Source organism: Cheilinus undulatus, linkage group 13 (genome assembly GCF_018320785.1).
Source record: "Cheilinus undulatus linkage group 13, ASM1832078v1, whole genome shotgun sequence".
Taxonomy (NCBI): Eukaryota; Metazoa; Chordata; class Actinopteri; order Labriformes; family Labridae; genus Cheilinus; species Cheilinus undulatus.
The window spans coordinates 49,853,657-49,868,268 of record NC_054877.1 but is presented as its reverse complement, the minus strand read 5'-3'; the positions used below and the strand labels follow the sequence as shown (position 1 = coordinate 49,868,268).

The following is a 14,612-nucleotide window of genomic DNA, read 5'->3' as shown; positions in this document are numbered from 1 at the left end:
CTCATTTCTTCTGCTGTGATCTCCTCATCCTGTTTAGACGGTCAGAGAAGTTCCAGTGTCCACGTGCTAATTAGCCTAGCTGTTAATGCTAGCTGCTAGTTAGCCTGGAGTGTAGATGGAGGATGGGCATGTTGGTTTTTTTTTTTACATCTGGTTTATTTCATGACTCACCTTCAACTCCTGACTATCTGGGGTCAGTTTCATGAAGCAGGTTCAGTAAATTCTGAGTCTGTTAACCCTGAAATGAGGAAAGACAGTGAACTGCACTGTAGGTGACGGGCTTTTTAGACTGCTAGTACAGTTACCATGGCGATAAAACCTGTTAAGATAGTAACCACAGAGAACAAGGTTAACCCTGAAGACGCCTGGACATCCCACGGAGACAGAAACATACCAACACCACGTTTTATCTGAGTTTATTTTACAACAAACACCTGGTCACATGATCACCTGGTCACATGATCAGGGTCTGAAATTCAATCTGATCAGCTGACCCGTTGTCACATGACTGCAGTATCTCATGGATGAGCTTTTACCCAGAATTCATCACTGCAAAGTGCTGTACCATACAGAATCCTGATGGTGGCGCTACAGGAAACCTCCAGCGCTGTGACGATGTCATCTGTTTAAAAAAATGAGCTGAGTCCACTTCCTGTTTGTGGTCGGAGGCCACTGGCTCTTAATGGGACAGCCCAATATTTTATAGACCTCTGTGATAGGTCACATGATCCAGTTCATCTCTGTTAGCCTAGCCTAGCTTAGCTTAGCATGTGACTGGAGGCTGAGTCTTAAGTGAAAGAAAGCATAAACACTCCATCTGTAAATAAAGAAACCATAACAACAACAACAACAACAATAATAATAATAATAAAGAGAATTCATGTTTAGGGTTTATCTAAAGCAAACAGGTGGGGTCCAGGGGGCGGAGCCTCATAATTTAGAGTCTTATCAAAGAAAGAAACATGAACAGTCTCAGCTGTCTGCTCCTGGTCCAGGTGTGGGTCCAGGTGAGGTTCTAGCAGAGCTCGGTCCTCCTCTGCAGGTGCTGCAGGATAGAGTCCGTTCCCTGTGAAGACCCCCAAACTCTCTTCAACGCCTCGCACTCACGCTCGTTGGTCTGCTCCAGGGCGCCGCGGCTGCTGTTCCTCAGCAGAGCTTTGGACTCACGCAGAACCTGGACCAGAACATGGTAGAACATTAGAATCAAGCAGAACACAGGGAATAAAGAGAGCACCAGGAACAAAGTGAACACCAGGAACAAGGAGAACACCAGGATCATAGAGAACACATGGAACAAGGAGAACACCAGGAATAAGCAGAACACCAGGAACAAAGAGAACACCAGGAACAAGGAGAACACCAGGAATAAGCAGAACACCAGGAACAAAGAGAACACCAGGAACAAGGAGAACACCAGGAATAAGCAGAACACCAGGAACAAGGAGAACACCAGGAATAAGCAGAACACCAGGAACAAAGAGAACACCAGGAACAAGGAGAACACCAGGAACAAAGAACACCAGGAACAAGGAGAACACCAGGAACAAAGAACACCAGGAACAAGGAGAACACCAGGAACAAAGAACACCAGGAACAAAGAGAACACCAGGAACAAAGAGAACACCAGGAACAAAGAACACCAGGAACAAAGAGAACACCAGGAACAAAGAGAACACCAGGAACAAAGAACACCAGGATCATAGAGAACACATGGAACAAAGAGAACACCAGGAACAAGGAGAACACCAGGAATAAGCAGAACACCAGGAACAAAGAGAACACCAGGAACAAGGAGAACACCAGGAATAAGCAGAACACCAGGAACAAAGAGAACACCAGGAACAAGGAGAACACCAGGAACAAAGAACACCAGGAACAAGGAGAACACCAGGAACAAAGAACACCAGGAACAAGGAGAACACCAGGAACAAAGAACACCAGGAACAAAGAGAACACCAGGAACAAAGAGAACACCAGGAACAAAGAACACCAGGAACAAAGAGAACACCAGGAACAAAGAGAACACCAGGAACAAGGAGAACACCAGGAACAAAGAGAACACCAGGAACAAAGAACACCAGGAACAAAGAGAACACCAGGAACAAAGAACACCAGGAACAAAGAGAACACCAGGAACAAAGAGAACACCAGGCACAAAGAGAACACCAGGAACAAAGAGAACACCAGGAACAAAGAGAACACCAGGAACAAAGAGAACACCAGGAACAAAGAACAACAGGAACAAAGAGAACACCAGGAACAAAGAGAACACCAGGAACAAAGAGAACACCAGGAACAAAGAGAACACCAGGAACAAGGAGAACACCAGGAACAAAGAGAACACCAGGAACAAAGAGAACACCGGGAACAAAGAGAACACCAGGAACAAAGAACACCAGGAACAAAGAGAACACCAGGAACAAAGAGAACACCAGGAACAAAGAGAACACCAGGAACAAAGAACACCAGGAACAAAGAGAACACCAGGAACAAAGAGAACACCAGGAACAAAGAGAACACCAGGAACAAGGAGAACACCAGGAACAAAGAGAACACCAGGAACAAAGAGAACACCGGGAACAAAGAGAATACCAGGAACAAAGAACACCAGGAACAAAGAGAACACCAGGAACAAAGAGAACACCAGGAACAAAGAGAACACCAGGCACAAAGAGAACACCAGGAACAAAGAGAACACCAGGAACAAAGAGAACACCAGGAACAAAGAGAACACCAGGAACAAAGAACAACAGGAACAAAGAGAACACCAGGAACAAAGAGAACACCAGGAACAAAGAGAACACCAGGAACAAAGAGAACACCAGGAACAAGGAGAACACCAGGAACAAAGAGAACACCAGGAACAAAGAGAACACCGGGAACAAAGAGAACACCAGGAACAAAGAACACCAGGAACAAAGAGAACACCAGGAACAAAGAGAACACCAGGAACAAAGAGAACACCAGGAACAAAGAACACCAGGAACAAAGAGAACACCAGGAACAAAGAGAACACCAGGAACAAAGAGAACACCAGGAACAAGGAGAACACCAGGAACAAAGAGAACACCAGGAACAAAGAGAACACCGGGAACAAAGAGAATACCAGGAACAAAGAACACCAGGAACAAAGAGAACACCAGGAACAAAGAGAACACCGGGAACAAAGAGAATACCAGGAACAAAGAACACCAGGAACAAAGAGAACACCAGGAACAAAGAGAACACCAGGCTTAGTGAGCCTTGTTTCCATAAAGAGTTCTGATGTAGAGAAGGAGGAGAGATAAACTCCTGCAATCCCAATCATGGAATGTTGCAAACTCATTTGTGCAATTTAAACATTTCAGCTGTTTCTGATTCCTCTCCCACCCATCAATCCTCTACAACCCTAGTTCCAAAAAAGTTGGCTTGCTGTGTTAAACGTAAATAAAAACAGAAGATTCTCAAAGGTCATACACTCACATTTTATTCTCAACAGAACATCACCAACATATCAGATGTTGAAACTCACGTCACTGATCTGCTGACAACCTAATTAGCTGTAATATGCTCCTCCAGCTGTTTGTCATTAATACCACTTACTTTTCCAGCCTTCTGTTGCCCCTGGAGATGTGTTGCTGGGATCAAATTCAAAACTGGCTAATATTTTCCTGAAATAGTTAAATGTCTCAGTTTAACATCTGATATGTTGTTTATGTTCTACTGTGAATAAAAAATGGGTTTATGGGTTTAATTTATATTTTTTGCAGTGTCCTAACTTTTTTGGATGTTTAAGCACAGGGAACATTCTGACAGACTGCCATTACTAACCAGCAGGTCCACGGTGACCAGCTCTTTGATTCGGAGCATCACTTCCTGATTAAAGGTTCCGGGCCAGAGAACCTGAGAAACTAGACCTTTAGAACACGCCTCCTGAGCCGTCAACTTCCTGCCGCTCAGCAGCAGCTCGTTAGCCTGGAACAGAGAAGAACGCTTAGACTCTTAGGCAGAACGCCGTAGGGATATGAAGCTGGGAGGATGATGACACGTCAGCAGGGAGAACCGCCGCCATACAGCTCATAAAGATGTGCGGTGAAAGAAGAGCGGACTCACTGAGGCGGGGCCCATGATGCGAGGGAAGGTAAAGGACGAGCAGGCGTCAGGTGTCTGGCCATAGGATGTGTATGGTGTCTGGAACCAGGCCTTCTCATTGGCCCACACCACGTCACATAAAGGCAGGATGGCGGCGCCGAGGCCCAGGGCGGGCCCGTTCACCGCCGCCACGATGGGTTTCCTGAACTGGATGAAGGTGTTGACAAAGGTCCTGTGGCGATAAAGAGGCGGGTTAAACGTTAGGTCATGTTTACTTTAATGATGTCATCATACAAACTAAAGCTGGTACCTGATGGTTTCAGCCATCTTGATGCTCTCCTTTTTCCTGTCGTCTGTCAGACGTCTGATGAAATACAGGAAGTCAAGACCGCAGCAGAAGACGCTGCCCACAGCTCCCAGTAAGACCAGCTTACTGTCATCTGATGCTGCAGTTGCCATGGCACTCTGGATCTCCTTCATCACCTGACAGGACAAGAGACGTTAAAACATGGCTGACAGGTGAGAAGGATAAATACAAGGATGAAACACAAGGATGAAACACAAGGACGAGACACAAGGACGAGACACAAGGATGAGACACAAGGATGAGACACAAGGATGAGACACAAGGACGAGACACAAGGATGAGACACAAGGATGAGACACAAGGATGAGACACAAGGATGAGACACAAGGACGAGACACAAGGATGAGACACAAGGACGAGACACAAGGACGAGACACAAGGACGAGACACAAGGATGAGACACAAGGATGAGACACAAGGATGGGACACAAGGATGGGACACAAGGATGAAACACAAGGATGAAACAAGGACGAGAGACAAGGACGAGACACAAGGACCAGACACAAGGACGAAACACAACGATGAGACACAAGGATGAAACAAGGACGAGAGACAAGGACGAGACACGAGGATGAGACACAAGGATGGGACACAAGGATGGGACACAAGGATGAAACACAAGGATGAAACAAGGACGAGAGACAAGGACGAGACACAAGGATGAGACACATGGAAGAGATACAAGGATGAGACACAAGGACGAGACACAAGGATGAGACACAAGGACGAGACACAAGGATGAGAGACAAGGATGAGACACAAGGATGAAACACAAGGAAGAGATACAAGGATGAGACACAAGGATGAGACACAAGGATGAAACAAGGACAAGAGACAAGGACGAGACACAAGGATGAAACACAAGGATGAGACACAAGGATGAGACACAAGGATGAGACACAAGGACGAGACACAAGGACGAGACACAAGGACGAGACACAAGGATGAGACACATGGAAGAGATACAAGGATGAGACACAAGGACGAGACACAAGGACGAGACACAAGGATGAGACACAAGGATGAAACACAAGGATGAGACACAAGGATGAGACACAAGGACGAGACACAAGGACGAGACACAAGGATGAGACACAAGGATGAAACACAAGGATGAGACACAAGGATGAGACACAAGGACGAGACACAAGGACGAGACACAAGGATGAGACACAAGGATGAAACAAGGACGAGAGACAAGGACGAGACACAAGGATGGGACACAAGGATGAAACACAAGGATGAAACAAGGACGAGAGACAAGGACGAGACACAAGGACCAGACACAAGGACGAAACACAACGATGAGACACAAGGATGAAACAAGGACGAGAGACAAGGACGAGACACAAGGATGAGACACAAGGATGGGACACAAGGATGGGACACAAGGATGAAACACAAGGATGAAACAAGGACGAGAGACAAGGACGAGAGACAAGGATGAGACACATGGAAGAGATACAAGGATGAGACACAAGAACGAGACACAAGGATGAAACACAAGGATGAAACAAGGACGAGAGACAAGGATGAGACACAAGGATGAAACACAAGGATGAGACACAAGGATGAGACACAAGGATGAAACACAAGGATGAGACACAAGGACGAGACACAAGGATGAGACACAAGGACGAGACACAAGGACGAGACACAAGGATGAAACACAAGGATGAGACACAAGGATGAAACAAGGACGAGAGACAAGGATGAGACACAAGGATGAAACACAAGGATGGGACACAAGGATGGGACACAAAGATGGGACACAAGGACAAACACAAGGATGAAACAAGGACGAGAGACAAGGACGAGACACAAGGATGAGACACAAGGATGAAACACAAGGATGAGACACAAGGACGAGACACAAGGACAAGACACAAGGAAGAGATACAAGGATGAGACAGAAGGACGAGACACAAGGATGAGACACAAGGATGAAACAAGGACGAGAGACAAGGATGAGACACAAGGACGAGACACAAGGACGAGACACAAGGACGAGACACAAGGACGAGACACATGGATGAGACACAAGGATGAAACAAGGACGAGACACAAGGATGAGACACAAGGACGAGACACAAGGATGAGACACAAGGATGAAACACAAGGATGAGACACATGGAAGAGACACAAGGACGAGACATAAGGATGAAACACAAGGATGAGACACAAGGATGAAACAAGGACGAGAGACAAGGATGAGACACAAGGATGAAACACAAGGATGAAACAAGGACGAGAGACAAGGATGAGACACAAGGATGAAACACAAGGATGGGACACAAGGACAAACACAAGGATGAAACAAGGACGAGAGACAAGGACGAGACACATGGAAGAGATACAAGGATGAAACAAGGACGAGAGACAAGGACGAGACACAAGGATGAAACAAGGACGAGAGACAAGGACGAGACACAAGGACGAGACACAAGGACGAGACACAAGGACGAGACACAAGGATGAAACAAGGACGAGACACAAGGATGAGACACAAGGATGAAACAAGGATGAGAGACAAGGACGAGACACAAGGACGAGACACAAGGATGAGACACAAGGATGAAACACAAGGATGAAACAAGGACGAGAGACAAGGACGAGACACAAGGACGAGACACAAGGATGAGACACAAGGATGAAACAAGGATGAAACAAGGACGAGACACAAGGACGAGACACAAGGATGAGACACAAGGATGAAACACAAGGATGAAACAAGGACGAGAGACAAGGACGAGACACAAGGATGAGACACATGGAAGAGATACAAGGATGAGACACAAGAACGAGACACAAGGATGAAACACAAGGATGAGACACAAGGATGAAACAAGGACGAGAGACAAGGACGAGAGACAAGGACAAGACACAAGGATGAAACAAGGACGAGACACAAGGATGAAACAAGGATGAGACACAAGGATGAAACAAGGACGAGACACAAGGATGAGACACATGGAAGAGATACAAGGATGAGACACAAGAACGAGACACAAGGATGAAACACAAGGACGAGACACAAGGACGAGACACAAGGATGAGACACAAGGACGAGACACAAGGATGAGACACAAGGACGAGACACAAGGATGAAACACAAGGATGAGACACAAGGGTGAAACACAAGGATGAGACACAAGGGTGAAACAAGGACGAGAGACAAGGACGAGACACAAGGATGAGACACAAGGATGAAACACAAGGACGAGACACAAGGATGAGACACAAGGATGAAACACAAGGATGAGACACAAGGATGAAACAAGGACGAGAGACAAGGATGAGACACAAGGATGGGACACAAGGATGGGACACAAGGATGAAACACAAGGATGAAACAAAAGGATGAGACAAATTTAATCAGGTGATACTGTCTGCGGTGGTGGTCTAACTGTGGGGACGCAGTCTCACCTCAGGGTTGAGCGTGTTGTTCTCTGAGCTCTTGGTTGACAGCAGGATGTGCGTGAAGCCGTCTTGTTTCTTCACAACAATGTCGCGGTATCGGTAGGCGCTCTCTGTCTGTCGGACACTGAACCTCAGACGTTTGTCGAAGGCTGAGCGCTCCTCCAGACGCCGTTTCCCCGTTGCACTGCTCACCCCAGTAACAGCACTCTGAACGCAGGACATCCCGTTGGCAGGAACCGCCTCCATCAGCGAGGAGGAACCTGGAGGAGACAGAGCATACCAATCAGGAGGTAGTCTTCGGGTGGTCAGGAGTCCTCTGATTGGACAGGTGCTCAGGGGTGAAGTTCAGACTTATGTGACCGTCTCTCTGGTGAAGGGGATGCAGTGATGTGTGACCTTACCCGAACCTCCGAGGGAGCGCATGGCAGCTGGTGTGATGGGGAGCCGTGGTGGTGGGGGGGGGTTCAAGCTGCGGGGCCTGGTTCCCATGCGGGCCCGTTCCTGTCCTGGCCCCAGCTGAACCCCTGCAGGTTTCTCCAGCAGCGCCACCTCAGGCGGGACCAGGTGAGCATCCTGAGCGCCGGCGTCCAGGCTGAGAGCGGCCTCGCTGGGCGACTCCTCAGAGTCCGGCCGGCTGTTCATCGGGCTCTTGGGGACCAGGATCTTGATGCCGGTTTTTGACAGGTCCAGGCTTCGGCGGGCGGAGCCTGCTAGAGGCGATGACATCACACCGCCGCCCAACCTGCCTGCCTGAAGGGGATCCTGGGAGCTGGCGGAGGCAGGGTGGGTGGAGCCAGGCGAGGGCGAGACAGCTGGACCAATGGCAGGTTCTACCTGATCACAGCCTCCCGATAAACTGGCGCTAATGTCACTGCTGATGTCACTGTGGGTGGCTGGTGATGGCCTGCAGAGTGGTCTGTGGGCGGGGCTATACTGTGGGCTGGGAGAACTGCGGGTAGAGCGCAGTAAGGTGGCATCTCTCTGGCGCTCGGTGTGCTGGCGGTTGAAGTCGTGGACGTAGATCATACAGGTGGACAGGTTACTCTCCGGCTCCCAGGTGTCACCGTCTGGACCGTACCCTCGCCATCTGACCAGGTACTCCACCCGGCCCTTCTTACTCCGCCTCTTATCCACGATCCGCTCCACCTGCAGCACCGTGAACACAGACAGTTACTCTCTGATTTATGTGTTTAAGTCTGAGTGTGAGTGATACAGCGTAGGGCTGGGCCATCGATGGAGACATAGCCGTACATTTAAAGTTAGTAAAACGCTCTCATCAGTATCATTCATGATAATCAACAGTAATGCAGCTCAGTAAAAACAGTCTACAGTAAAAACAAGCAACAGTAAAATGCTTCAGGAGTATTTATATCACTGGTAAAAAAACACAAATGAAACATAGCAACAAAAACAGACGCCCCTAGACTGCCAATCTGTTTTTTATTTAGTTCTCAAAGAGGGCAGAAAAAGAAGCACACTCAAAACAGCTCAGACTTCTTCTGCTGCAAAACAACTAGTCAGCCCTCAATATTAACGCCTGTTTTTCCTCACTGTACCTGATACTACTACTAGGGATGCACCGATCCACTTTTTATCAGTTCTGATCCGATTCTGATAAATGTGCCGATACTGATTCCCATATGTATATATGTATATGTATATATACATATATATTTTGTTTTGTTTTGTTTTTACAGTTATTATTGTTGTTGGTATAAAGTGTGAGGTCACATGAGGCTGTAGTAAACCACCCAGCTTCTTTTATTAAAAAGCAAAAAAACTACAAAAATGAATTGAATTTAAATTTATTTGAACTACAACTAAAAAATAAATATCAACATTATCCAAAAAACAACAACTGGGTGTAAGTTATAAACAACAATGCTTACCCTAAACAGCATAACTCATATAGGTTAAACTTAATCCCTATTGTTTTTTATGAACACGGGCTTGAACTCCCTGCCTGTAATGCTCTTTAATGAGCCTCCTGCCACTAGAGGCCGCTGTAGCTTCAGTTAATGGACGCAGCCTTCCTCTGTGACCCTCCACCGGATGTAAACACTGAGAAGGACGGTGGTGGCTAACCTGTTAGCGTGTCGCAGGAAGACCGCGGTACGACAGCTTTCCTAAGTAGTAAACGTAAATAAAGTGGTGTGTGGGCTGTCGAGGGTTAAGCTCACGTATGCTAGCCACGCTGTAGAGAGAATATCAGGCTAACGCCCACTCCTCTTTGCTCTCATCTTTAGACTAGTTTTGACTGCTCTACATGTAGATTTACGCTAATCTACTAGCTAATTATACCGCTAAGGACATCCTAGCTAACACTAGCTCAGTCACACAGACTGTCAGTTAGACTGCGGTGCGTTCAGGGTCTACTGCAAACTGTAGGATGGATTTGGATCGGTCACTTGGATCGGCGCCGTCAGTCAGATATCTGGTCTATTGGGGAGCAGGTGGCCTGGTGGTCGAAGGCGCTCCCCACGAATTATCCATCGCTATCTTAAATATTAAACAGATTAAACTAGGCTTTCAGATACATCCGTTATAACTGCACACAGATTAGCTGGCATTTAAGCAAATAAAGAATAAAATTAACAAAAAATGAAGCTTTTTGTCGTGAAATGAAGAAAATCATCATCTGACAGGGTTGATGACTATCTGACGGAGTGTCAAACTTCTGCCAGTGTTTATAATGGAGGGTAAAAACTCGTCTTTTTAACCAGATTAATGATCCTGATCAGTCTTAAACGGCTGTAACTGCCCAGCCCTAGACAGCAGTCACTGAGGCTGATTACAAAATAAAACACTCGATCACAGCTGATCAATAAAAATCGACCCCCTCTCCGGACCACCCGTCCTCTAAAAGCCTTCGTAAGTGAACTGATTTTGCTTAAACAACTAAAAGCCAAACCAACTGTCAAACTCCTGCTCACTGAGCTAGCATCGAGTTAGCATTGAGCTAGCGCCGAGCTAACGCTGAGCTAAGGGAGTAGATGCTAAGGCTGCATGCTAACTCTGGTTTTTAACCCTCTGTGACTCCCTCTCTACCCTAAACTAGGCTAATTATTGAGCCGCTGACTAGCCCGTCTCTCTGCTGCCGTTTAACCTGCCCTGGAAGAAAGTTTTCAAAGTTCACTCCCAACTTTGCCGTTAGCAGACGTTAGCATGTTAGCCGTAGCTCGCTCACCTCGTAGAAGTCTTCCGTAGCCATGGAGACCGAGCGTGTGCACGAGCAGCTTCCAGAAGCTTCTTTAAAGCAGCAGCATGAGAGAAAGACAGACCGAGCTCTAAATGACCGACAGACACCGAGTTTATGTGAGATAACCAGCTCTAAACTAGCTCTGAACTAGCTTTAGCACTCCGCTTCACCCCAACATCCGCTCTGAGCAACACACCTCCACAATAAAAGACCCCGGGACTATCGGGGCTTTTATTGTGAAAGGGAACTTCTTTTATAATTTACCCTCGTTCCTACCACAGACCTTTGTCAGTCAGACTCTAAAGGCTCTTAAAACCACGAGGAAGAACACGATAGTTTTATTTCTCTTTAGAGGGGACAGTAGGGGAGACCAGGGGCTAGTGACCCTTTCCAGGCCCCGCCCTCCATGGTTACTGTTACTAGGTTAAACTAGAGCTTCTTTGGTGGGTTCCTTCCAGTCTGAAACGGTCAAAATCCCCATGACTTCACTAACTATGGATCTTTGAAGGCTAACTAACCCCTCAAATAAATTAAATTTGAAAAACTATTTGTCCACTATTTGACTGTTTGGGTGGTTGTCAGAGTGACTCTGTGACTGTTCATTTGTGGTCAGAGTGACTCTGTGACTGTTCATTTGTGGTCAGAGTGACTCTGTGACTGTTCATTGGTGGTCAGAGTGATTCTGTGACTGTTGAGTGGTCATCAGAGTGACTCTGTGACTGTTGAGTGGTTGTCAGAGTGTCTCTGTGACTGTTCATTGGTGGTCAGAGTGACTCTGTGACTGTTGAGTGGTGGTCAGAGTGACTCCGTGACTGTTGAGTGGTTGTCAGAGTGACTCTGTGACTGTTGAGTGGTCATCAGAGTGACTCTGTGACTGTTGAGTGGTGGTCAGAGTGACTCTGTGACTGTTGAGCGGTCATCAGAGTGACTCTGTGACTGTTGAGTGGTGGTCAGTGTCTCTGTGACTGTTCATTGGTGGTCAGAGTGACTCTGTGACTGTTGAGTGGTCATCAGAGTGACTCTGTGACTGTTGAGTGGTTGTCAGAGTGTCTCTGTGACTGTTCATTGGTGGTCAGAGTGACTCTGTGACTGTTGAGTGGTGGTCAGAGTGACTCCGTGACTGTTGAGTGGTTGTCAGAGTGACTCTGTGACTGTTGAGTGGTGGTCAGAGTGACTCTGTGACTGTTGAGTGGTCATCAGAGTGACTCTGTGACTGTTGAGTGGTGGTCAGAGTGACTCTGTGACTGTTGATTGGTGGTCAGAGTGACTCTTTGACTGTTGAGTGGTTGTCAGGGTTACCCTATGACTGTTGAGTGGTCATCAGAGAGACTCTGTGACTGTTGAGTGGTGGTCAGAGTGACTCTGTGACTGTTGATTGGTGGTCAGAGTGACTCTTTGACTGTTCATTGGTGGTCAGAGTGACTCTGTGACTGTTGAGTGGTGGTCAGAGTGACTCTGTGACTGTTGATTGGTGGTCAGAGTGACTCTTTGACTGTTGAGTGGTTGTCAGGGTTACCCTATGACTGTTGAGTGGTCATCAGAGAGACTCTGTGACTGTTGAGTGGTTGTCAGAGTGACTCTGTGACTGTTGAGTGGTGGTCAGAGTGACTCTGTGACTGTTGATTGGTGGTCAGAGTGACTCTTTGACTGTTCATTCGTGGTCAGAGTGACTCTGTGACTGTTGAGTGGTGGTCAGAGTGACTCCGTGACTGTTGAGTGGTTGTCAGAGTGACTCTGTGACTGTTGAGTGGTGGTCAGAGTGACTCTGTGACTGTTGAGTGGTCATCAGAGTGACTCTGTGACTGTTGAGTGGTGGTCAGAGTGACTCTGTGACTGTTGATTGGTGGTCAGAGTGACTCTTTGACTGTTGAGTGGTTGTCAGGGTTACCCTATGACTGTTGAGTGGTCATCAGAGAGACTCTGTGACTGTTGAGTGGTGGTCAGAGTGACTCTGTGACTGTTGATTGGTGGTCAGAGTGACTCTTTGACTGTTCATTGGTGGTCAGAGTGACTCTGTGACTGTTGAGTGGTGGTCAGAGTGACTCTGTGACTGTTGATTGGTGGTCAGAGTGACTCTTTGACTGTTGAGTGGTTGTCAGGGTTACCCTATGACTGTTGAGTGGTCATCAGAGAGACTCTGTGACTGTTGAGTGGTTGTCAGAGTGACTCTGTGACTGTTGAGTGGTGGTCAGAGTGACTCTGTGACTGTTGATTGGTGGTCAGAGTGACTCTTTGACTGTTCATTCGTGGTCAGAGTGACTCTGTGACTGTTGAGTGGTCATCAGAGTGACTCTGTGACTGTTGAGTGGTTGTCAGAGTGACTCTGTGACTGTTGAGTGGTGGTCAGAGTGACTCTGTGACTGTTGACTGGTTGTCAGAGTGACTCTGTGACTGTTGATTGGTGGTCAGAGTGACTCTTTGACTGTTCATTGGTTGTCAGAGTGACTCTGTGACTGTTGAGTGGTGGTCAGAGTGACTCTGTGACTGTTGAGTAGTCATCAGAGTGACTCTGTGACTGTTGAGTGGTGGTCAGTGTCTCTGTGACTGTTCATTGGTGGTCAGAGTGACTCTGTGACTGTTGAGTGGTCATCAGAGTGACTCTGTGACTGTTGAGTGGTGGTCAGAGTGACTCTGTGACTGTTGAGTGGTGGTCAGAGTGACTCTGTGACTGTTGATTGGTGGTCAGAGTGACTCTTTGACTGTTCATTGGTGGTCAGAGTGACTCTGTGACTGTTGAGTGGTGGTCAGAGTGACTCTGTGACTGTTGATTGGTGGTCAGAGTGACTCTTTGACTGTTGAGTGGTTGTCAGGGTTACCCTATGACTGTTGAGTGGTCATCAGAGAGACTCTGTGACTGTTGAGTGGTTGTCAGAGTGACTCTGTGACTGTTGAGTGGTTGTCAGAGTGACTCTGTGACTGTTGAGTGGTGGTCAGAGTGACTCTGTGACTGTTGATTGGTGGTCAGAGTGACTCTTTGACTGTTCATTGGTGGTCAGAGTGACTCTGTGACTGTTGAGTGGTCATCAGAGTGACTCTGTGACTGTTGAGTGGTTGTCAGAGTGACTCTGTGACTGTTGAGTGGTGGTCAGAGTGACTCTGTGACTGTTGAGTGGTTGTCAGAGTGACTCTCTGACTGTTGAGTGGTTGTCAGAGTGACTCTGTGACTGTTGAGTGGTCATCAGAGTGACTCTGTGACTGTTGAGTGGTGGTCAGAGTGACTCTGTGACTGTTGATTGGTGGTCAGAGTGACTCTTTGACTGTTCATTGGTGGTCAGAGTGACTCTGTGACTGTTGAGTGGTGGTCAGAGTGACTCTGTGACTGTTGATTGGTGGTCAGAGTGACTCTTTGACTGTTGAGTGGTTGTCAGGGTTACCCTATGACTGTTGAGTGGTCATCAGAGAGACTCTGTGACTGTTGAGTGGTTGTCAGAGTGACTCTGTGACTGTTGAGTGGTTGTCAGAGTGACTCTGTGACTGTTGAGTGGTGGTCAGAGTGACTCTGTGACTGTTGATTGGTGGTCAGAGTGACTCTTTGACTGTTCATTGGTGGTCAG

At 47.3% G+C, this 14,612-nt stretch overlaps 1 protein-coding gene across 1 annotated transcript; it reads right to left on the bottom strand.

Moving 5' to 3' along the window:
• Window positions 1–400: 400 nt before the first annotated feature.
• Window positions 401–11,349, bottom strand: cdyl (chromodomain protein, Y-like). Its single transcript, XM_041803044.1, has 7 exons — window positions 11,047–11,349; window positions 8,261–9,005; window positions 7,866–8,119; window positions 4,382–4,554; window positions 4,093–4,303; window positions 3,811–3,954; window positions 401–1,174 (listed from the first exon to the last, which is right to left on the bottom strand). The coding sequence occupies exons 1-7, from the start codon at window positions 11,068–11,070 to the stop codon at window positions 1,016–1,018; spliced, it is 1,710 nt and encodes a 569-aa protein (XP_041658978.1). The 5' UTR covers window positions 11,071–11,349; the 3' UTR covers window positions 401–1,015.
• Window positions 11,350–14,612: the final 3,263 nt, after the last annotated feature.

What these genes read in the sequence shown, in the direction of transcription:
- cdyl (XM_041803044.1), bottom strand. Translation starts at nt 11,070, where the DNA reads ATGGCTACGGAAGACTTCTACGAG. An exon ending in ACAACACGCTCAACCCTGAG is followed by an intron (nt 4,555 to 7,865) that starts GTGAGACTGCGT and finishes TTGTCCTGTCAG; the next exon opens with GTGATGAAGGAGATCCAGAG. An exon ending in GCATCATGGGCCCCGCCTCA is followed by an intron (nt 3,955 to 4,092) that starts GTGAGTCCGCTC and finishes TCTCTGTTCCAG; the next exon opens with GCTAACGAGCTGCTGCTGAG.